General features: G+C 41.4%; 2 protein-coding genes across 3 annotated transcripts; both read left to right on the plus strand.

Annotated features, from left to right (window-relative positions):
- LOC306818934 (NLR family CARD domain-containing protein 3-like) lies at positions 1-24,749 on the plus strand. The gene is made up of 11 exons (XM_079336672.1): positions 1-42; positions 2,264-2,340; positions 16,937-17,038; positions 17,311-17,490; positions 18,074-18,152; positions 18,281-18,509; positions 19,920-21,696; positions 21,819-21,992; positions 22,501-22,674; positions 22,779-22,825; positions 22,919-24,749. Exons 2-11 carry the CDS (start codon positions 2,312-2,314, stop codon positions 23,455-23,457), a joined length of 3,330 nt encoding a protein of 1,109 aa, XP_079192798.1. The 5' UTR covers positions 1-42; positions 2,264-2,311; the 3' UTR covers positions 23,458-24,749.
- On the plus strand, positions 12,258-13,719 carry otos2 (otospiralin 2). Of its 2 annotated transcripts, none has more exons than XM_079336732.1 (3): positions 12,258-12,410; positions 13,342-13,374; positions 13,480-13,719. In XM_079336732.1, the coding sequence occupies exons 1-3, from the start codon at positions 12,356-12,358 to the stop codon at positions 13,662-13,664; spliced, it is 273 nt and encodes a 90-aa protein (XP_079192858.1). In that variant the 5' UTR covers positions 12,258-12,355; the 3' UTR covers positions 13,665-13,719. The 2 variants fall into 2 exon arrangements, with proteins under 2 accessions (XP_079192858.1, XP_079192859.1); XM_079336733.1 differs by having other exon boundaries at positions 13,483-13,719.

Raw genomic sequence — 24,749 nt, forward strand, 5'->3', positions numbered from 1 at the left:
CTCTGGGAGTGGAAGAAGAAATCGTCGCCGTCACCTGTTCAGGTGAGTTAAAGCGGCTCAATCAGTGGAGAAAAACATGCTGCGTTCATGTGATGTCGGGCGCGTCGGAAAAACGAGACTCCGAGTTGTAAAATACTCAAATACCTGCTCGAGTCAATACAACAACTTGGAGTCAGTACCAAGCGAACTACCCCTCTTGGATTAATAAAGTATTTCTGATTATGTTTCTGAATAAAGTGCCAGACTTAACGTCAGACTCGTCATCACCTGCGGGGGTTTAATCTGTTAACGTACTTTTTTTTAGTAATTCATGTCGGCCTATCGCACAACTTTTAACAGTAATATTTCACTGATCCTCTTTGTAGCATCAACACCTATTTGTGTTGTGTTCCCCCCCACCTACCACATCAAGACTTTTAGAAATGAAATCAACGACCATCGGAGCAGCACGTGAACGCAGCATCTGTCAGATTCCCCAAATTAGTTAGTTTTTTGAAGGTTTGAACATTTAATTGATTACATCTCAAACTGAATGTTGCGTGACAGGAAGCAATAACACTGGCTCTAAGTCTGTGGGCGTAAACTGTGATAAGTCGTCATTGAACGGTGACTCATAGACACAGCATGTTCCCTGGTCCTAAGGGTGCTGACAGACTTCTCCTATTCTATTTTAAGAGGTTTCACAAGTTTCATGTGTAAAAAAAATATAATAAATAAATAGCATAAATAAAAAATTGTGCAAAAACACTCTGGTCAAGAAAAACTTTTAATTGAACTATTTCAGAAACATTTAGAGCCCGACCGATAAATCGGCCAATAACAGCATATCAATAACGATAGTCATCAATGAAAAAACATTTCATTTGACTTAATTGAATTTCCTGAAGTTCCTGGTTTGAATCCCTGTCTGACAGGAGCCTCTCTGTGTGGAGTGTGCATGTTCTCCCTGTGCAAAAACATTAAGCAAAAGACAAAACAAAAACTTACTTAATAAATCCAAAACGAGGAACAGATAGAATCATAGCACATGCGACAAACGACAGAAGACACCTACAAAAGACAATGATCCGACAAGAGGGTAAGAACACAGAGAGACTAAAGAGACATGGTCAGACACAGGTGAGACGAATTAAGACAGGTGAGGAACATCAGGGTAATCAAGACAGGCGGGAAACACAAGGAACAAAGAACACGAGACCAGAACACTAAAAGACAAGTATAAAGTAAAACCCAACACTTCCACCACCAAAACCAGATCTACAAAATAAAACAGGAAACACTAAAAACTAGACTTAAAACATAACCCAGGAAACAAACTTACAGACAACAGGTAAACACTAAAGAACAAAGCGACCACACCAGGAATCACATACAAGCAACACAGGAAACGATGCAGAACACTAAGGATAAAAAACTAAAACGAGACAAAACACAGAACCAAACAAAACCACGACAGCATGACTCGGCGTTTTGAACAAGTCATTCAAATATTTCTCTGTGAGTTTGAAAGCATGAGGAGGAATCTCCCATCATTTTACAACTCATCACATCCTCATTTCTATTTTTATTTTGTAGCTTTCATCATGATGATATAGAAACCACACTGACGAAATGCTTTATTTATATCACACATTATTACTAACTGTTATGTTTACCTTCAGCTGCATGATGGTGATCTTTTATTCATCATGATTAATGGTGTTGTTATCAGGTGTGAGGTTCACCCTGCATTACATTTATTTTTGAGGATTACAAATTAAAATCATTCCAGAGAAATGTAAACTTTTTTTTCTCCACATCCAAACAGGAAGTAGTAACAACTTTCAGGTTTTTCAGAGTAAAAGTTTTAACCGGAAGTGTAAAGAGTTGGACTTTTGCCTCCTTTGTTTTACGATAGGATAGGATTTAACTTTCTTGATTCCCAAAGTGGAAATTCGGGTGTTACAGCAGCAGCAGTGCAGAATCAAAAACAAAAAATCAAATCAAATAATAACATAAACATAAATACAATCCAGGTCGTAAGTGGGGGATATATACAGAGGACTATAGTGTGGTGGACTCAGCAGGACAATGAAAAAGATAGTAATAATACTGTGCAGTGAATGGCACGTTAAAGTGATCAGTGAAGAATTTTTAAAGTGACATTTGTGATGTAAAGAGGGTTATGTAAACAGTATTGACAGTTATAAGTTACAAGTATAATAAATATAGTGCAGTTTTTGACTTTACGCGTTCATTGTGTGTTTTGTTGTTTGTCCAACAGGAATATTGATCTGTGAGTCCACAAGGATCCAACACTGCACCACACTTAATGAAGAGACAAGTTCCGCTAATAAACATGTAAGCTAACGCGACAGTGGGTGTCTCACAGTGCAGCCGTGTTTTATGTACACTCACTAATTTATTTACGGTCATTTAGGATCTACCAAAGACCAGACTCCCCTGATCCTGACCCCAGACCTGATCCAAGCTGCGAGTCCATCAGTAGTAACATGTCCATGTCTGATCCAATCCAGCTTCCAAAGGCCCCCTGTGGTCCAGAGCACAGGTGATGTTTTTACGAATAGACACGTCTCTGTCCTTCAGAGTCACAGAAAAAAAACGGCGTGCTAAATGTCTGCGGGATCTTTAAGTGTGATGATTCAACTTTGTTTATCTCTTTAAACAGGATCCTAAAGAAACTAGAGTCAACAAAATCTGGATCTGGATCTGAACCTGGATCTGAACCTGGATCAGAGGCGGGCTGTGTGTGCTTCCGAGACAACGAGTCGAAGGCTGAGCCTATAGCGTTTAAGGACAGGGTCTCCCTTTTGGAAGAGTAAGTAATCAATGAAGTTTTGCAGAATCGTGACAGAAATATGAATTGTATGTTTATATAAGAAGTTTTATTTTTATTTTGATTGGCTTTAAACATTTAATCTCCATGAAAAACATGCACACATGTTTTATAATAACAAAGAAATATAAATAAATGAAAAAAAATCTTTGGGCTGAAATATTATCCTTTAAATGTCTGAACAAGCCCAATTAAAACGTTTCAAACAATTCAAAAACTGAAGTTCCAGCATGTCATTCAAGTGCTAAAAAAATAAAGCCGATGTTGAAGTGTAAAATCCTGCAGTTCCTGGAGTGTCCACTAGAGGCTGCTGCAGAATCACAGGAAGTACAAAAAGCCTGTTTTTACAGCAGACATGAAGACATGATGTTTACAGCCTGCTTCAAGAAACCAAACAGGTGTGATTGGCTCATGTCTCCATCCACACACACTGTATGGTTTGTTTCTAATAGTATCATCACCTGATCTCATACTTTGTGGTTCCTCCACAGAGTTGACCGGCAGAGCTCAGATGTTCCCAGCGGTCAATCTGCCCATCAGCAGCAAACACACCTGGACTCCATATTTATGGTCTGTTCACACAGCAACTATGAATCTATCTGTTTTGTTTCTAATAATCTCCATGTTGCACTTCATAGAGCACATGGTCATCTGTCCGTCCAACATAGATCTGATGATTGGTTCAAAATTTGTTCCAGATGTTGGAGGAGAAGATGATCACTTTTGTGAAAAATGAGCTGAAGAATCTCCGGAGAGTTCTGAGTCCAGACGACGCAGAGATCTCAGAGAGTCCGCCCGAGGATGAGCATTTAAAGGACGGCGAGGATAAAGAGCAGAGGAGGAGGATCAGGGAAGCATTTCTGAAGATGACCGTGGACTTCATGAGGAGGATGAAGCAGGAGGAGCTGGCTGACCTTCTGCAGAGCAGTAAGAGGATTTATGGTTTAACATGCTAACATTTATTAATAGACTACAGACAAATCGCTCTTCTTGAGGAGGACTTACAGTCCATGTGCAACAATTACCAGCCTCTTCTTTTTCAAAAAGTTATGCCCTAATTTTTCTCGGGATCAAATCAGATCCCACATTGAATCCAATCCTGTCTAGTTCCTTGAAAAGAAAGAGTTAAGTTTACAATGGAGACCAGAAATCAAGAAATACTGATAGAAAATCAGTGTCCATCAGTCTTCACTCCCTCAGGTGGAAACAGGAAGTGTGTGTTACCATAGTTTCTCAGTGGCATCTTGGGGGAACAGCTTATTATTAATGTAGCTAATGCATTCTGTAAAGATGTAGATTTTCTCTTGTAAATATTAGTGTAGACTTCAGATGGAGCCCACATTCTTTATTGTAATTTATAATTTAATGTTTAGTTAATTTATTGTAACATCAAAGAACAGGTTGTCTTAAATGAAAGCACAGACAAGGAGACTACAAATGAACATCACGGCAGCAAAACGTTCATTTTTTGTTGCAGCCTAAATTAAGTTTTACAAAAGACATCAAAAGTAGAACAATGAGTTTTCTGCAATCAATCAATCAATCAATCATTATTTGTATAGCATCAATTCATAACAGATGTTTTCTCGAGACACTTTACAAAAAGCAGGTAAAGGACCTTACTGTTTGTCTGTTAACATTAACAAAAGAGCAGGTAACAAGACCATGCTCATTGTTATGTTTACATAAAGCAGGTAAAGGACCTTACTGATGGCTATATTACAAGAGCCCAGCTGAATCCGTCATAGCGTGGCAAGAAAAAACTTCCTTTTAACAGGCAGAAATCTTCAGCAGACCCGGATCATGACGGAACAGCCATCTGCTAAACTGTGCTGGGCTTGAAAATGGGATGGGGGAGATGGTACAAGATTCAGAAAGAAGGATAGGATAGGATGGGGGGACGGGTGAATGTTTGGGCAGGCCATCCTCATCAACAGTCCTGAGGAACCTAAGAGAGCTCAGGAGCTCCCAGAAAAAAGGAGAGGTTAGTAACTTCAATATAAAAATAGTGACAAGCAGTAATAAGACATGATAAGACATGCAATATGATTTAATATTTAATATTCTTTAGTTTTTGCAACAGTCCCTTTAGATGTAAAACACAATCAAATACGAAGTTGCTAACATCTGTATGATGATATTAAATGTCGATCTTAGTTGGAGCAGTGTTTGTATATGTGGCTTCTTCCGAGACAACCAGACGCAACAGGCGTTACACGTGATCATCAAGTCGGCAGACTCACTGGCGGAGAGTTTTATGGCCCACTACCACTCCCCGCTAAAAGGTTTGGGATGGACTTAATATGGCGGACCCTCAGTGGGTTGGGTGTAGTGGATGGTTTGAAAAAGACCCTGTGTCACGTTTTTCTTCTTTGTTGAATTTATTAGCAGGGTACACTATGTCGCACTGATATGACGTCACGCTATTACGTAACTTGAGTTGCTATCTGCATCCGGCTTACACATCGCAAACCACATAGGGCATGGTTGGTTGTGAAAAGGCACAAACAGGATCAGGCCTTACTGAGCCAAACCGTACCAAACTGACCCATATCGGACCGCTTGGTGGAAACATGGCAACTCTTTGAAGAACTATAAAATTCCTCCACAATGCTTATGAGGCATCCTTGAATCCACACATCTTACTGACCCTTGTGGCCCCTTCAGAGCATTTCCCCTTTAGTCCTTGTGATCTAGTTGAGTGTCTACACCAAACCAGGAAAGTTTGGTGAAGTAACACTCCATTGTCTAACACGTTGGGCTAGTTTGACCAGAGCTGTTTTCAAATTTAGCATTCTTAGACTATTTCAGGACCAAATTTAAAGCATTGTTACTTTAAATATTCTGTAACTTGTTGGCTTCTTTTGTTAAAGAGAGACTACAAAGAACTCCTAATGAATGCCATCCTTGCAAGTTTAATATTTTGCCAGAATAGGTAATTATTTTGTCTTACTTGTATTTTCAGAATCTCCTGCCATGTGCCAACTCAATGTCAAATCTAATCTGAAGAAGAAGTTTCAGTTTGTGTTTGAGGGGATCGCTAAAGCAGGAAACCCAACTCTTCTGAACCAGATCTACACAGACCTCTACGTCACAGAGGGAGGAACCGGAGAGGTCAATAATGAACATGAAGTTAGACAGATTGAAACAACATCCAAGAAAGTTGTCAAATTGGAAACCAAAATCAGATGTGAAGACATCTATAAACCCTCATCTGAAAGAAATACACAAATTAGAAGAGTGATGACAAAGGGAGTGGCTGGCATCGGGAAAACGGTGTTAACACAGAAGTTCACTCTGGACTGGGCTGAAGACAGAACCAACCAGGACATACACTTCACATTTCCATTCACTTTCAGAGAGCTGAATGTGCTGAAAGAGAAAAAGTTCAGCTTGGTGGAACTTGTTCATCACTTCTTTCCTGAAACCAAAGAAGCAGGAATCTGCAGGTTTGAAGAGTTCCAGGTCGTGTTCATCTTTGACGGTCTGGATGAGTGTCGACTTCCTCTGGACTTTAAAAACAACCAGACCCTGACTGATGCCACAGAGTCCACCTCAGTGGATGTGCTGCTGACAAACCTCATCAGGGGGACACTGCTTCCCTCTGCTCGCCTCTGGATAACCACACGACCTGCAGCTGCCAATCAGATCCCCCCTGACTGTGTTGACATGGTGACAGAGGTCAGAGGGTTCAACGACCCTCAGAAGGAGGAGTACTTCAGGAAGAGATTCAAAGATAAGAAACAGGCAGGAAGGATCATCTCCCACATCAAGACATCCCGAAGCCTCCACATCATGTGCCACATCCCAGTCTTCTGCTGGATCACTGCCACAGTTCTGGAGGATGTGCTGAAAGAAGAAGAGGGAGGGGAGATGCCCAAGACCCTGACTGAGCTGTACATCCACTTCCTGGTGGTTCAGTCCAAAGTGAAGAACCTCAAGTATGATGGAGGAGCTGAGACAGATCCACACTGGAGTCCAGAGAGCAAGACGATGATTGAGTCTCTGGGAAAACTGGCTTTTGAGCAGCTGCAGGAGGGAAACCTGATCTTCTACGAATCCGACCTGACCCACTGTGGCATCGACATCGAAAAAGCCTCAGTGTACTCAGGAGTGTTCACACAGATCTTCATAGAGGAGAGAGGACTGTACCAGAGCAAGGTGTTCTGCTTCGTCCATCTGAGCGTTCAGGAGTTTCTGGCTGCTCTTCATGTCCATCTGACCTTCACCAACTCTGGAGACAATCTGATCTCAGTCACACCATCACCCTCCCAGTCGTCTGAAACAAGAAATGAGGCAACTGTAGAGACCCAGTTCTACGTGAGTGCCGTGGACGAAGCATGCAAGAGTCCCAATGGACACCTGGACTTGTTCTTGCGCTTCCTCCTGGGACTTTCCCTTCAGTCCAATCAGACTCTGCTACGAGGTTTGCTGAAAAAGACAGACAATTGCGAACAGACAAATCAAGAAACATCCAGGTACATCAAAGACAAGATTGAGGAGGCTCCTTCTGTAGAGAAAAGCATCAACCTGTTCCACTGTCTGAATGAACTTAAAGACCGTTCTCTAGTGGAGCACATGCAGCAGTTCCTGAGATCAGGGAGTCTGTCCACCGAGAAGCTGTCTCCTGCTCAGTGGTCGGCTCTGGTCTTCATCTTACTGTCGTCAGAAAATGATCTGGAGGAATTTGACTTGAGGAAATACTCAGCCTCAGAGGAGGCTCTTCTAAGGCTGCTCCCAGTTGTAAAGGCCACCAAGAAAGCTGTGTAAGATGGCTTTTTCCATCATAACGTTTATGCCAATTCTTGCAGGAAGAAACGACAAATAACAATATCACTTGTGTTTTACTATTTTCTCTCCAGGCTTAGTGGGTGTAATCTCTCGGAAAGAAGCTGTGAAGCTCTGTGCTCAGTTTTGACCAACCAGTCCTCAAACCTGAAGGAACTGAACCTCAGTAACAATGACCTGCGGGACTCGGGAGTGAAGCTGTTTTCTGCTGGACTGGCGAGTCCACACTGTACACTGGAAACTCTCAGGTCAAGATACGTTTTTAACCCATTCAATTAAGGGCAACTTGAAATGTGATTTTGAAGTTCTGGAAAAGACCTATCAAGGAATCAGAAAAGATTCCTTGGAGGACACCTGCTAATCAACCCCACAAAGTCCCAAGCCAGTGGTCTTTGCTGGAAGGCAATGGGATGCTGTCGCCAAGTTCTAGGATTTTGGGTCTTGCTTAAGAGTGAAGGTTAAATGGATTGTAAGAGCACTTGACGAATTAGTGCAGTGTTTGCTGTCATGCTACTGTCATGGTGAGGGAAGTCACTCTGAAGGCACATCTTAAAATTTGACAGTTGATCTACTGTATGTTCCGACAACCACCAATGGTCATGGGTCTGGGTTTGGTCTTCAAGGAAGGGTATGAGTACTCTGGGGTTCATGAGTTGGATTAAAACAGATCCAAACATGGATTTGTGCAGCTTCAGCAGCGATGTAAGCATTGTACTGAACCAGGAGTTTTCCAGGCAGGTCCAAATAGGAGGAAACCATGGGGAAGGGTCTGAGATGCTGGAGGGATTAAAGATGGATCTGGATCTCAAAAGATTTGTGTTTTGCCGTTAGCCTGATCATCCTATCTGCCATATCTGCGTTGTTTGCAGGTTGTCAGGCTGTCTGATCTCACAGGACGGTTGTTCCTCTCTGGCCTCAGCTCTGAGTTCCAACCCCTCCCATCTCAGAGAGCTGGACCTGAGCTACAACCACCTGGGTGAGTCGGGAGCAAAACTGCTTTCGGCTGGACTGAGGGATCCAAACACCAAACTGGAAACTCTCAGGTATGAGAAGCCCGCTGTGGCCTTAAACAATTTGTTGCAAAAATAAATTGGACCATTTTCTTTCTTGGGCTGAAGGTGGGATGGGGATGGGGGTGTGTATAGTTTTGGAAACAGATGATTGGCCAATGGGTAGAGAGTGGATGAGATGGACACGTTGCCACATTTACCAATCGATCTGAGTCTTTTTTTTAAATATGTAATGAATTTATGTACTTGAGAGTGATGATGACCGCCAATCCTTTTAGGGTGCAGCCTGATGGAATCCAATGGTTGAAGCCAGGTTTGAGAAAGTGTAAGTATGATTCATCCAGAAACTGGGATATCACTCGCACAAACCTCCTATTGTCTTGAGTCTTCATTAAACAGTTAATCAGGAATAACGACTGCTGTATTTTTCTCTCTAACAGATGAATGCAAAGTCACACTTGACTCAAACACAGTGAACAAAAACATCAAGCTGTCCGACAACAACGGCAGGGCATCGTATGTGGAGAAGGATCAGTCCCATCCTGATCATCCAGACCGGTTTGACCGGTGCCCTCAGCTCCTGAGTACAAACGGTATGAAGGGTCGCGCCTACTGGGAAGTGGATTGGACAGGAAGATGTTCCATATCAGTGGCTTACAGGGAGATCGGCAGGAAAGGAGACAGTGAAAACTGTGTTTTCGGAGAGAACGAACTGTCCTGGAGGCTGATATGCTCTGATGGCGGTCGTTACTATGTCTGGCACAACAACAAAAGAACATCCATCTACTCATTGTCCTCCCCCTCGGACCCTAACAGGGTAGCAGTGTATGTGGACTGTCCTGCTGGCACTCTGTCATTTTACAGAGTTTCATCTGACACGCTGATCCACCTCTACACCTTCAGCTCGACGTTCACTGAACCCGTTTACCCCGGTTTTGGGTTCGGGTTCTTGGCTGGTTCCTCTGTGTCTTTGCACTCTGTGGAAGAGGGAGAGCCACTTATTGCTCAGTAGATCAGTTGAGCTTGAATGGGATCACATTGCAATCCATCTTTGAGGTCATTTTGATTAATTCAACAACAAAATGTGTCAAAAATATCTTAAACTGATTGATGCAATTTTGCATTTACAAAATAAACTCCTCCTACTTCCAGTCTTTTTAAAGTTGGGGTAGATACCTCAAGTGAACTAGTAAGAGAATAAGTAAGCTATATTTCGATAGTATCCAAGCAGAAAACTGTGAAATACGCCCTTAAAATCTTATTAAGAGCGTTCCTCACTGTTGCTAGGTTTTTAGCAGCAGCAGCTCGAGACCTGGAGATTGTACCGTTTTAAAATGAGTCGAGGTGAAAACGGATTAGTTTTGCTTCCTTCAATGTGGTAGACAAAGTTAATCAATGTAATGTAATTTAGTTGGGGTATACCAGTTTAGTGTTCCAAACATTGGACAATTTTTCACCTGAGGGAGCTGCGTACGCGATGACAAATGAAAGCGTTAAACAGCAGCCTTCGTGAATATTCTCACATGGATCAGTTCTTCCAACAGTAGCGTATGTGGTGTTATACTGTGTATGCTTGTCAGCTGCAGACTCTAACACCTGAAGACAGCACTTGAATGTCTCCAGTTGGCCCAGGCTGATGGTCAACCAATCAGTGAGTCTGTCCTGAGGCTAAAACTGATAACGAGTTGTGACATTGGAAACGGGGTGGGACGGCGATGCCCAGGTCCGGAAGGGTCACGCTGTGGTTCTTGGTATTTCAGTCAATAAACTTCATCTAGTTCCTGCTGCTTTCATATTGGTTCAGTTAAGTTATACTCTTTTTTTATTATTTATCCTGCTGAGTATTAACTTCCAGCTTTCCCCTTCTACGTTGTTTTTTTTTTTACAGTGTATGATGTGGTCTGGTATTTAAATAGCATGTCCTGTGTTGTGATTTTTACAGTGTATGTCCTGATTCCTACGCCGTAAGTTTTAGTTGTGATTCCTTACTGTGAACACCCGGGGGAAGTAAACATTCATACTTCCTGAACCAATTACATAAATATTAAACTTGTGATAATGTGACATAGAAACTTTAAAACGCATTCGTGAGATATTGGCGCCCTCTGGTGGTCAGAAGATGTCACAGCTGCTCTCTATTACACTGTTTGTACGACGCACATTTTTAAATAAACCATTTTAGTTGATTAGATGAAAACTAATTATTACGTCATGATTATGGTGAATGTAAAATAGTGCTGTAGTGACACACTTTGACCACTGGAGGGAACTTATTAATTTTCTTTTCGTTTAGAAATAAGTATTTATTCAGTTTGTTAAAATTTCACTGATGAACATTGGTGCTCAAATAATGTGAAATAAGTCCCTGAGAGTTTTGTTTTTCTTATTGTCAGATTTGTAGTTTCTTACAGTGACCACTAGTGAGCAGTGATCCTTGTAATTTTGTCTTTCAGTCACGTCAATAGATTAATTTGCAGTACCAGTGTTTGTAATGAAGACCGCACAGATTGTATGTGTTTATAAGCCTTCAATAAATAATAAACTAAATTAAAGTTTTTTGTGATTTAACTGTTAAGGAGATCATATCAGATCTCTTTGAACACAGCAGCGTGCTGTCTCAGACTGCGGGTTTGTTTGTGGTGTTTTCCGCCTGACAGGAAGTGTGTCATTCTTACAGACTTGATGTGTCAGACCTGCTGTCAGCAGAGTTTGTAAATGATGAAAGGTCCTTTTTTTTTAAGATGAACTTTGTTCTCAGAGATGGGGGCGTGTCCAAAGGGATGGTCAAGAGTGACATAGGACCCCCCTTGTTCCTTCTGTCTGTTTTAAAAGCATGTCAATGTCAACTTTTACTTTTCTCTCCGAGTTCAGGATGATTTTAAGAAAAAACGAAAAGAGACAGACGTCCATTCAGGTCGTAAAGGTCAGAGGTCAGCTCAGCCATGTGGAGGGGAGGTGTGAGAGAGGGAAAAGGTTTAAAAACCCTCAAAACCCCCAAAACAGACGCAGCTGAAACTTCCAGAAACTTTCACATCAGGTCTGCAGATTTACAGATCAGGTGAGCATGTTTCCTTTTCGTAGCGTCACTGAAAAGAGTCGAGTGTAAAAGGTGCTGTTTGGCGTTTAGAAAGTGTTTTTATGCACCGTTCATTTCTCTAAATGTCTGTTGTAGTCGAGACCACGCCAACAGAGACCAAGACAGATCCGAGACCCGAGCGCTCGGAGACAGAGACGAGACCAAGACATTTAGGGATCAAGACCGTGTCAGGATCGAGACCAAGACAAAGACATTTAGGTCCCGAGACCAAGACCATGAACACCTGTGTCACTGACTTAGGCCGTAACACACTGGGAAGATTGCGTCCGAAGTAAAGGGGGTAAAAAGTTGTTCTTTTAGATGGAGGGGTTTTCCTTCTAATCTCAGGATCAGTGCTGGTCTTGATGGTCTTGGTTTAAAATCCAGAGTCAGCCCAGTCTGAGGCCAAGATAAAAATGCTTCAGATTCCATGATGGGACAAAGACCTTCAGAAAAGTTGATCTCGAGGACTACAGCACTACTAATTATTACAAAGTTCCTGTTCGGCGTATGGAGAAAAATAACGAGTGGTAATAAAATGAAGGAATTTTGTCTTTTCTACAAACAGAAGAATCTTCAGTGAAACAGTCCGACGAGGTTTTTAATCTTCCTCTGTGATCTTTGTGTCCTCAGAGGAGCTGAAACATGACAAAGTGTTTTCTGCTGAGCGTCTTCGTCCTCCTGATGCTGATTCCTGCAGGTAAATAAAACTTCCAACTTTTCATTCTGGATGTTTGCAGCCACATCAAAGATGCCCGGGGTCAAATTCACTCAAAACCAAAGAGAACTGTAACCACTGATTGTTTTTCCTCAGTGTTACTTCATACTGACTATTTAGTTTGTTTTGTTTTTGTCATGTTAGAATATCTGAAAAATAATACCCGTTGAGCCTGAGAGGTCAAACTTAAAGCAACAAGGTCAGACAAGAAAAAAAAGCTGTTCTCTTGTTTTCCTCACCTGCTCGTTACTTTCGAGGATCTGTGCTGAAAATGACGAAACAGCGAGGAAAACAGAAAAACCTTCCTTCCTCTTCTTTCTGTGAAACACTCAGGAGGAGGTCTCACTGTGACAGATTTTCTAAAGACAGAATTCCTCCAACGCAGTGTTTTGCAAAATGATGTTACAGCTGCAGTTCCTGGAGTGTCCACTAGAGGCTGGCTGCAGCAGCACAGGAAGTCACATACACACCCATTCAAACAGCCTGTTTTTACAGCAGACATGAACATGTTTACAGCCTGCTTCAAAAAACCAAATAGGTGTGATTAGCTCATGTCTCCATCCACACACACTGTACGGGGGGGGGATGTTTTGATGACTCAGCAGTTCTGATTGGATGAAGGATCAGAGTTATTCACAATAAGGCGTGTAGCTGAGCTGATTGACAGGTGGGCGCCGTGTAACGGTTTGTCAGGAGGCTTAAAACCCACCTCAGCTCTCTGCCTGTCGTTAGCTTGATTCAAAGTTAGCATGAGACAGCATTTCCAGCACGGAGACCGCCATCCATGGGACTCCAGCGCCCCCTGCAGGGACACACGGGGGACTCCAGCGCCCCCTGCAGGGACAGATTGGTTATGTCACTCATCAATATACCGTCTGTGGTTTGTTCGTTACAGTATTCTGTTTTGTTTCAGGGGCTCCAGAGGATGCAGGCGATGCAGGTGAAGGTGAGTGACAGTGGCATCTTTCTGACTTTTACCTGCATGTACATTTCTCAACCTAACAAACAACCTGTCCCTTTAAATTTATGTTTCTATTTTTTTCTCCCCCAGCAGGCGGGAAACAGAAGCGCAGTATCCCAAACTGGGCGATGACCTCTGACGACTTCTTCGGCTGGGTGGAGGAGCTCCGGAAACACGCTGGCTACGACCAGATCGAAGAGCTGGCCAGGACCTTCTGGGCTCACTTCCCCTCTGCAGACCGACTCGGTTACGGAGCCCACGAACCGGACGAGTAGATGGACGATAACAAGAAAGACCAGACTTACTCGAAGAAAGAAAAGAACAACAAGATGGCCAATAAATCAATCAATTAAAAGTTTCAGAAATAAGATTTTTTTTCTCTAAATAAATGATAAGATAAAAACACATTGTTAAAAGTGCTGTAGTTATTCCGTCTGGCCACAGGAGGGCAGTAAACATGATTTTCTTTTTCATGTGTTGACCAATAAGCGGTTTAATAATCCAAATATAATGTGGGTTGTAGTTACTGACAGTGACCACAGGAAGGCAGTGATCATCACAGCTTCTGTGTATCTGTCTTTATTAGTTTGGTTAGTAAATAAAGTGTCACGATATTTCAGTTTTTCAAACCCATAAAGAGACATCATGCAGTTCATCTTCTAACCACAAGAGGGCACCAACTCCTCATGAAGCTCTGAGAAACTCAATAAATAAAAGACTTCTGAAGTGTTTATTTTTATGATTTGGACAAAAGACCAAAATAACAAATACGTTTAATAATTTAAATACAAATAAATGTTTCAATAATACATTAACATGTACAGTACGGGTAAAAGGCCACAGGGGCTGAGCACGTAGTTCTGTTAAAGATTCTGTGTACTAAGACTCAGGACGAAGGGGAGGTAGGAGGTTCAGAGGGGTCTTTGAGCTGCAGCGTTATAAAACCTTTCGTTTAATTATTACATATGCAAACAGAAATTGTTTTTGGCCAAAAAAAAAAAGAAAAAATATGAACAGAATAAAAATGTGTATTATATATATATATATATATATATATATATATATATATATATATATATATACATACATAATATTATGTATTTGTATGTATTATGTAGTACCTGTTATGTACTGTTATTTAAATATTATTATGTATTTGTAATACTACAAATACATAATACAACTATATATACAGTATATATACAGTATATATATATATATATATATATATATATATATGTATATGTATGTATATGTATGTATGTATGTATGTATATATGTGTGTGTGTGTGTATATATATATATATATATAGCCACAATTGACTTTTATTTGAATTATTTGTTTTAACATTTTTGGGACTTCTGGGCCTCTGTAGATGGTAAAATTGTGTATATTGAAGGTGAGTTCAGGTGTTATACCTGAGAATTTATTTATTTATTTACAAACAACTCACACGATTCAGGAGTTAATTATCTTCTTTAATCTCATCTTTGTGTTGTGATATTTAGTCTGAGGTCAACACAATGTGTACATAACACAGAAATGACCCCACTGTTTGTTTGTTTGTGACGTCAGAACTCCGATAAAATCAACAGATGAATATTTGCAACATGAGAACTAATACTTTAGGACACATTGTCTTACTTTTGCATCACCTGCCAAGCAGCGCATGATGACGTAACGAGATGGGCGTGGTGTGTGAGCAACAAAACCATAACAACCATATAGGGAAGTTCCTGGATGGAAAGTTATCGCACGTGACGCCTCGAGGCGCTTCCTTGTTTATCTCCTCACGCAAAGGACGCAAGGACGCTGGCACCTTGGCACGCGAATCTTTTTCTCTCCGGTAAAGTTTAAGCCCTTTAACGACTTCATATTTAATCTGTTTGAGTTTGAAGACGGCGGGAATATTCAGAAAAAAGGATAGAAACTCTCTGGCGTCGCAGTCACCTGTTCAGGTGAGTTAAACCGGCTCAATCAGTGGAGAAAAACATGCTGCATTCATGTGATGTCGGGTGCATCGGAAAAACGAGACTCCGAGTTCTAAAACACGCAATACGCAGCACTTTTTTTAGTAATTCATGTCGGCCTATTGCACAACTTTTAACAGTAATATTTCACTGATCCTCTTTGTAGCATCAACACCTCTTTGTGTTGTGTTTTTCCCCCCACCTACCACATTAAGACTTTTAGAACTGAAATCAACGACCGTCCGAGTAGCACGTGAACGCAGCATCTGTCAGATTCCCAAAATTAGTTAGTTTTTTGAGGGTTTGAACATTTAATTGATTACATCTCAAACTGAATGTTGTGTTTTTTTGTGTGACAGGAAGCAATAACACTGGCTCTAAGTCTGTGGGCGTAAACTGTGATAAGTTGTTATTGAATGGTGACTCATAGACACAGCATGTTCCCCGGCCTTCAGGGTGTTGACAGACTTCTCCTATTCTATTTCAAGAGGTTTCACAACTTTCATGTGTAAAAAAAAAAAAAATAGCTTAAATAAAAATGTGTGCAACCACACTCTGGTCAAGAAAAATAACTTTCAATTGAACTATTTCAGGAAGTTTAGAAAAAAAGGAAAAATCAAAATGATCCCTTTTAATTAAAACAGTTAGAGCCCGATCGATTAACCGGCCAGCCGATAGTATCGGCCAATAACAGCATATCAATAATGATAGTGTTATGACTCAATTTAGTCATCAGTAAAACAACATTTCATTTGACTTAATTTAATGACACTTGGGGCTGCGTTGTGGTTCATGTTGTTTCCTCACAGAGTTCCTGGTTTGAATCCCTGTCTGACAGGAGCCTCTCTGTGTGGATTCTGTCCAGATACTCGGTCCTTCTCCCACAGTCCAAACACATGCTCGTTGCCCATAGGTGTAAACGTGAGAGTCAAAGGTTACCTGCTCACCTCTGGAGGCATGACTCGAAGCATGATTCAAATGCTTCTCCGTCAGTGTGAAAGAACGAGGGGGGGAATCTCCATCATTTCACAACTCATCACATCTTCATTTCTATTCTCGTTTTTGTAGCTTTCATTATGAAATACCTCCTGACAGAGAAGCCACACTGACGAAATGCTTTATTTATATCACACATTATTACTAACTGTTATGTTTACCTTCAGCTCCATGATGGTGACCTTTTATTCATCATCATTAATGGTGTTGTTGTTGTTATCCGGTGTGAGGTTCACCCTGCATTACATCTGTTTTAGAGGATTACAAATTAAAATGATTACAGAGAAATGTGAACTTTTTTTTTCTCCACATCCAAACAGGAAGCAGCAACAACTGTCAGGTTTTTCAGACTAAAAGTTTTAACCTGAGGTCTTAAGAGTTGGACTTTTGCATCGTTTGTTTTGCGCGTTCATTGTGTGTTTTGTTTGTCCAACAGGAATGTTGATCTGTGAGTCCACAAGGATCCAACATGATTGTGTCACAAGTTCCGCTAATAAACATGTAAGTTAACGCGACAGTGGGTGTCTCACAGTGCAGCCGTGTTTTATGTACACTCACTCATTTATTTTTGGTCATTTAGGATCTACCCCAGACCTGATCCAAGATGCGAGTCCTGCAGGAGTAACATGTCCATGTCTGATCCAATCCAGTTTCAGAAGGCCCCCTGTGGTCCAGAGCACAGGTGATGTTTCCACAGATGAAATGTCAACCTGGTTTTAGATCATTAATGTATCACATGAAACAAACCTATCCTGTTTCTTTTCTCTTTGTTTATAAGTTGTATAAGTGCAGATTTTCTCTTCACTTGACCAACAATGATGTCAAAAGAAACCCGGGTTCATGATTTCCTCATATTAATCTGTTCTTCAGAGTCACAGAAAAAATAAACGGCGTGCTAAATGTCTGCGGGATTTTTCAGGGTGATGAATCAACTTTGTTTATCTCTTTATACAGGATCCTAAAGAAACCAGAGTCAACAAAACCTGGATCTGGATCTGAACCTGGATCTGAACCTGGATCTGAACCTGAACCTGGATCTGAACCTGGATCAGAGGCGGGCTGTGAGTGCTTCCGAGACAACGAGTCAAAGGCTGAGCCTATAGCGTTTAAGGACAGGGTCTCCCTTTTGGAAGAGTAAGTAATCAATGAAGTTTTGCAGAATCGTGACAGAAATACAATATTTATATTCACTTTAAATTTCTAAATATGTATATATTTGAAGTTTTAGTTTTATTTTAAACGGCATTAAACATTTAATCTCCATGAAAAACATGCACATATGTTTTATAATAACAAATAAATATAAATGTAAAAAAAATGTATCATAAAAAAATCATTAAAAAAATCTTTGTGCCAAAATATTGTTCTTTTTAAATATCTGAACATGTTTCAACCCTTAAACTCAATGCCCAATTAAAACGTTTCAAACAATTCAAAAACTGAAGTTCCAGCATGTCATTCAAGTACTGAAAAATAAAGCCGATGTTGAAGTGTAAAATCCTGCAGTTCCTGGAGTGTCCACTAGAGGCTGCTACAGAATCGCAGGAAGTCACATACAAAAAGCCTGTTTTTACAGCAGACATGAAGACATGATGTTTACAGCCTGCTTCAAGAAACCAAATAGGTGTGATTGGCTCATGTCTCCATCCACACACACTGTATGGTTTGTTTCTAATAGTATCATCACCTGATCTCATACTTTGTGGTTCCTCCACAGAGTTGACCGGCAGAGCTCAGATGTTCCCAGCGGTCAATCTGCCCATCAGCAGCAAACACACCTGGACTCCATATTTATGGTCTGTTCACACAGCAACTATGAATCTATCTGTTTTGTTTCTAATAATCTCCATGCTGCACTTCATAGAGCACATGGTCATCTGTCCGTCCAACATAGATCTGATGATTGGTTCAAAATTTGTTCCAGATGTTGGAGGAGAAGATGATCACTTTTGTGAAAAATGAGCTGAAGAATCTCCGGAGAGTTCTGAGTCCAGACGACGCAGAGATCTCAGAGAGTCCGCCCGAGGATGAGCATTTAAAGGACGGCGAGGATAAAGAGCAGAGGAGGAGGATCAGGGAAGCATTTCTGAAGATGACCGTGGACTTCATGAGGAGGATGAAGCAGGAGGAGCTGGCTGACCTTCTGCAGAGCAGTAAGAAGATTTATGGTTTAACATTTATTATAAAAGTCATGCCCTAATTTTGCTCAGGATCAAATCAGATCCCACATTGAATCCAATCCTGTCTATTTCCTTGAAACGAAAGAGGGACTACCTCTCCAAAATCAACTTTTAGTTTACAATGGAGACCAGAAACAGGTGTTAAACCAAGACATACTGATTGAAAACCAGTGTCCATCTTTGAAGTGAAATAATCCACAGAGAATCTGAACACTATTCACTGTCCTTTTTGCCTGCAAAGCCCCGTTTCCCACCAAACAGTTTGTTTGCTTTTTCTCGGTAAGGCACGTATTTTGTGGCGTTTCTAGATAGATAGATAGATAGATAGATACTTTATTGATCCCGAGGGAAATTCAAGACATCCAGTAGCAGTATACAGACAGGCAGGACACAAGACATTAGTTACAATACACACCCGCTGTCCCCCCTCCCCTCTGTATACAATAATCCCCCAAACAAGATTTAGGAGCCCCTATGTGACAAAGAGTAAATATAATTACAAGTTAAACCTGTGCAGTTAGCATTAGCATTAGACTTAAAACTTATATAGCATAATGTACATAACCTGTAACGGAGAGAAAAACATGTGCTGGTTAAAAGAGACCTGTAAACAGTTAAAGGACCTTAGAAACAAAGTGCTGACCTTCTAGAAACTAGTTCCATGTGCATGTACAGAGGTGTTTGAGGTAGTGCCAGAGGTGTGAGTACAGTCGTTAAACAGTCAATGCAGGGATGCAGACTGGGCCATTAAAGTGCTCAGCAACATAAAGGAGCAGTGATTAGCATTAAGTGTCCAAAAAAATAAGGTGAAACCAGGAGTGATTAGGGTGATTGTCATTAAAGTACCCAACTATTGAGGAGCAGATTAGCATTAAGTGTCAAAGCCAATAGAGTGAAACTTGACCTAGTTAGGGTAAAGGACAAGCACAACCCTATTGGTCTTTGTTTACTGTGTCACATTTTCGTCTTTCTTGAATTTCTTAGCACACTGTGTCGCGCTAATACGTAATTGAAGTGGCTATCTGCATCCGGCTTACACGTCACAAACCAAATAGGGCACGGTTGGTTGTGAAAAGGCACAAACAGGACTACCAAATACCAAACTGCACCAAACTGACCCATACCGGTCTGCTTGGTGGAAACATGGAAACTCTTTGAAGAACTATAAAATTCCTCCAAAATGCCTACGAGGCATCAGATTTAGCATTCTTAAATTATAGAACAATTTCAGGACCAAATTTAAAACATTACTTTAAATATTCTGTAACTTGTTGGCTTCTTTTGTTAAAGAGATACTACAAAGAACTCCTAATGAATGCCATCCGTGCAAGTTTAGTATTTTGCCAGAATAGGTCATTATTTTTGTCTTACTTGTATTTTCAGAATCTCCTGCCATGTGCCAACTCAATGTCAAATCTAATCTGAAGAAGAAGTTTCAGTTTGTGTTTGAGGGGATCGCTAAAGCAGGAAACCCAACTCTTCTGAACCAGATCTACACAGACCTCTACGTCACAGAGGGAGGAACCGGAGAGGTCAATAATGAACATGAAGTTAGACAGATTGAAACAACATCCAAGAAAGTTGTAAAATTGGAAACCAAAATCAGATGTGAAGACATCTATAAACCCTCATCTGAAAGAAATACACAAATTAGAAGAGTGATGACAAAGGGAGTGGCTGGCATCGGGAAAACGGTGTTAACACAGAAGTTCACTCTGGACTGGGCTGAAGACAAAGCCAACCAGGACATCCAGTTCACATTTCCATTCACTTTCAGAGAGCTGAATGTGCTGAAAGAGAAAAAGTTCAGCTTGGTGGAACTTGTTCATCACTTCTTTCCTGAAACCAAAGAAGCAGGAATCTGCAGGTTTGAAGAGTTCCAGGTGGTGTTCATCTTTGACGGTCTGGATGAGTGTCGACTTCCTCTGGACTTTAAAAACAACCAGACCCTGACTGATGTCACAGAGTCCACCTCAGTGGATGTGCTGCTGACAAACCTCATCAGGGGGACACTGCTTCCCTCTGCTCGCCTCTGGATAACCACACGACCTGCAGCTGCCAATCAGATCCCTCCTGACTGTGTTGACATGGTGACAGAGGTCAGAGGGTTCAACGACCCTCAGAAGGACGAGTACTTCAGGAAGAGATTCAGAGATGAAAAACTAGCCAACAGGATCATCTCCCACATCAAGACATCCCGAAGCCTCCACATCATGTGCCACATCCCAGTCTTCTGCTGGATCACTGCTACAGTTCTGGAGGACGTTTTGAAAGCCAAAGATGGAGGAGAGCTGCCGAAGACCCTAACTGAGATGTACATCTACTTTCTGGTGGTCCAGTCCAAACGGAGGAACATGAAGTATGATGGAGGAGATACAGATTCACACTGGAACAAAAAGAGCAGGGAGATGATTGAGTCTCTGGGAAAACTGGCCTTCGAACAGCTGCAGAAAGGAAATATAACCTTTGATGAATCTGACCTGACAGAGTGTGGCATCGATATCAAAGCAGCATCACTGTACTCAGGAGTGTTCACACAGATCTTTAAAGAAGAAAAAGGACTTTACCGGGACAAGGTGTTCTGCTTCATCCATCTGAGCGTTCAGGAGTTTCTGGCTGCTCTTCATGTCCACCTGACCTTCATCAACTCTGGAGTCAATCTGATGTCTGAAGAACCATCAACTTCCCATGAATCAACAATGACAAAATTCTACCAGAGTGCTGTGGACAAGGCCTTCAAGAGTCCAAATGGACATCTGGACTTGTTCCTCCGCTTTCTTTTGGGTCTTTCGCTGCAGACCAATCAGACTCTCCTGAGAGGTCTGCTGACTCAGACAGGAAGTAGTTCACAGACCGATCGGGACAAAGTCCAGTACATCAAGGAGAAGATTGAAGAGAACCCCAGTCCAGAAAAAAGCATCAACCTGTTCCACTGTCTGAACGAGCTTAAGGACCATTCTCTGGTGGAGGAGATCCAGCAGTACCTTAGATCTGGTAGCCTTGCCACTGACCAGCTCTCTTCCGCTCAGTGGTCGGCTCTGGTCTTCATCTTGCTATCATCAGAAAAAGATCTGGACGTGTTCGACCTGAAGAAGTACTCTGCTTCAGAGGAGGCTCTTCTGAGGCTGCTGCCTGTGGTCAAAGCATCCAAGAAAGTCTTGTAAGTGTGGATATCTTTTTTTGGTTTACACATGTTGAAGACTAGAAAAAGCACTATACAAGTTGAAGTCTATTTACCAACAATTAAAATGCACATATTTTTTTTATATTGTTCCTCTCCAGACTGAGTGGCTGTAACCTATCTGAAAGAAGCTGTGAAGCTATGTCTTCAGTCCTCAGCTCCAAGTCATCCAGTCTAAGAGAGCTGGAGCTGAGTAATAACGACCTGCGGGATTCGGGTGTGAAGATGCTGTTAACCGGCTTGGAGAGTCCAAACTGCGCACTGGAAACTCTGAGGTTAGATACGATCTTTAGGTATTGCATGATGACAAATTAAACTACAGGTCTTTAAAGATTCTATTTAAATTATTGTGCATGTAAAACCTTTTAAGTTCTCTAACTTTGTAAGTGAAGACATGAGTCATCTGGTTGAACATCATCCATGACTTAATAGTGGTTCCCCAGCAGCCAATCCTAAACAACCTCCACAAAACAACACAAAGACAGTCTTAGACTTCTCTGAGGTCTAGAAACCACAAGAAGACCTGAAATAGGGAGATATATGGTAAAATACCAGTCAGTGTTCTAGCTACACAGATGATATGATTATACATCGCTAAATTAGTCAGATGGCCAACCACCAAGAGTCTGGAACCGCTCAGGTTTTTCCCTGTTAAAAGATTTTCCTTGCCTGCTGCTGAAAAGACGACGTTCTTGAATTGTTTTTTTGTTGCAGTTATGAGATGTCGGGCCATGTTAGGATATAGATAGTCATTCTTTATTGTCGTATCTGCGTTATTTGCAGGTTGTCGGGATGTCTGATCACGGAGGAAGGCTGTGCATCTCTGGCCTCAGCTCTGAGCTCCAACCTCTCCCATCTCAGAGAGCTGGACCTGAGCTACAACAATCCAGGAGACTCCGGAGTGAAGCGTCTGTCCGCTGTGCTGGAGGATCCCCAATGGAGTCTGGACACTGCCACGTATGTAAACACGCTCTCAATGATTATGAAGCAGACAGAAGAGTTACGTTTTCTGACTTTGTTTGGTTAACCCATCCTGACTTCTCTCTTTGATTGTTTTTCAGATTTAACCCCAGCGGGGTAGAGTGGTTGACACCTGGTTTGAGGAAGTGTAAGTATTGTTTGGATTCACAAAATTAAACTCTTAGTTGTTCTTATAAGCAGATTGAAACCATCAAACCAAACCTTCTTGTCCTTCCTTCAGATTTCTGTGAACTCACACTAGATCCCAACACGGCCCACAAATTCCTCAAACTGTCTGATGACAACAGAAAGGTGAATGATCTGAGAAAAGAGCACCCGTATCCTGATCACACAGAGAGATTCAACTACTGGCCTCAGGTGCTGTGTGAACAGGGTTTGACTGGCCGCTGTTACTGGGAGGTTGAGTGGGAAGGAAAGGTTTACATCGCAGTGAGTTACAAAGGCATTGCAAGAAAAGGAGACAGCGATGGCTCTAAGTTTGGAGGGAACGATCAATCCTGGAGTCTGACCTGCACTGACGGAGGATACAACGCCTGGCACGACAACAGCGGAACACTCATCCCGCTTCCCTCCTCCGCCGTCTCGCACAGAGTGGGAGTCTACGTGGACTGTCCGGCTGGGACTGTGTCATTTTACAGAGTCTCCGCTGACACCCTGACCCACCTCCACACCTTTAACACCACAATTACGGCACCTCTTTATGCCGGGTTTGGTTACGGGGTCAAGTTTAATGCTTCGGCTCATCTGTGCAAACTTTAGACCATCTGTAAGAGTAACAACTTCCAGACTGTTTTGGACCAAGTTGGATGAGTTTTTTTTTACAGTTTTGGCTGATAAAATTAGATGTTTTCTATGGAGTTGCAACCAAAGTGTTTGCTGCTAGCTGCTAGCTTTTGCACTTAAAAAAAACAAACAAACTACATGTTCTGACATTCATTGCCAGTTCTCTCCAAAGTCTCTAAACACCTCCGTCCAGGATCCGCCCGACTGCTAAACATTTTAAGCTGCTGTTTGGCATCAGTGTTATTTTATGCAAAAGTGTGCAAGACTGTTTCCAGCTAATGGATCAGGATTTTTAAGTGGTCTGGTTTTGCTCCTTTCAGACTGTAAGAGACTACAACATAATTGGGTGGGGACAAAGATCTGGCCAAACGGTGTTGTCTCCACTGAAATGATTTAACTGTTACCCAATGAGTTAACCTGTTCTCTTTGTAAGTCTGTGTTGGACTGTTTTCAGGAGTTGATTGCTTCTTTAAAAGCTACTGGTGCATTCAGCTGAGCAAAATGACCTGGAAGTGTGTAAGCGGCAACCATGATAAGGGCATTTCAAATTCTCTAAAAGCTCCAGAAAAATGTGCCAGGGCTTCCGCCTTTACGGCCGTCCGTTCATCATTGATGTTCAGATGAAGACAAACGATGACTGACAATAGACGAAAATCATGTAAGTTACTAGTAGCCTATTTTCCTTTTTATTTAAATTCCAGCCTTGTGATAATTAGGACTGTTTCCCCCTCTGCCTACATATTTCCTAAACTTCATGACATTTTCCCTCGGGTTCAAGTAAAGAGGATATCGAAAGGAGGGAGAATTTCGCCTTTGCTGGCCGGCTATATAATGGCAGATATGCTTGGAAGAAACTTAAAACCCCCGGCAGAATTTAAAGGACTTCAGCATTTAGAAAACATCTGGCACACAGCTGTACTTCCTGTGTACTAGTTTGGTATTTATTTAAGAGATGTTCTTTATTTGTAAAAATATTTATTTTCTTATTGTGTGGTCCTTTATTAGTGAAGCCTTAGGTTGCCTTAATGATGAAGAGGGTCAAAACGACAGCTGAAATGTTGAGATGTTCATTTTAAATGGAGTGCCCAGTGTCAGTCAGACTGAGTAACTGTATCACTTGATATCGATGCAATAAGTTGAATGAACATTAATTAAACTGTATTTTTGTATTGAAAGCTCCTGTAAGTTCAGTATGAAATGAATCTGAAGTTATGCATGCTTATTTGTAAAGTATAAAACATAATTAAAATAAATGTGGACAATAATTA

Source organism: Symphodus melops (genome assembly GCF_947650265.1).
Source record: "Symphodus melops genome assembly, chromosome: 23".
Taxonomy (NCBI): Eukaryota; Metazoa; Chordata; class Actinopteri; order Labriformes; family Labridae; genus Symphodus; species Symphodus melops.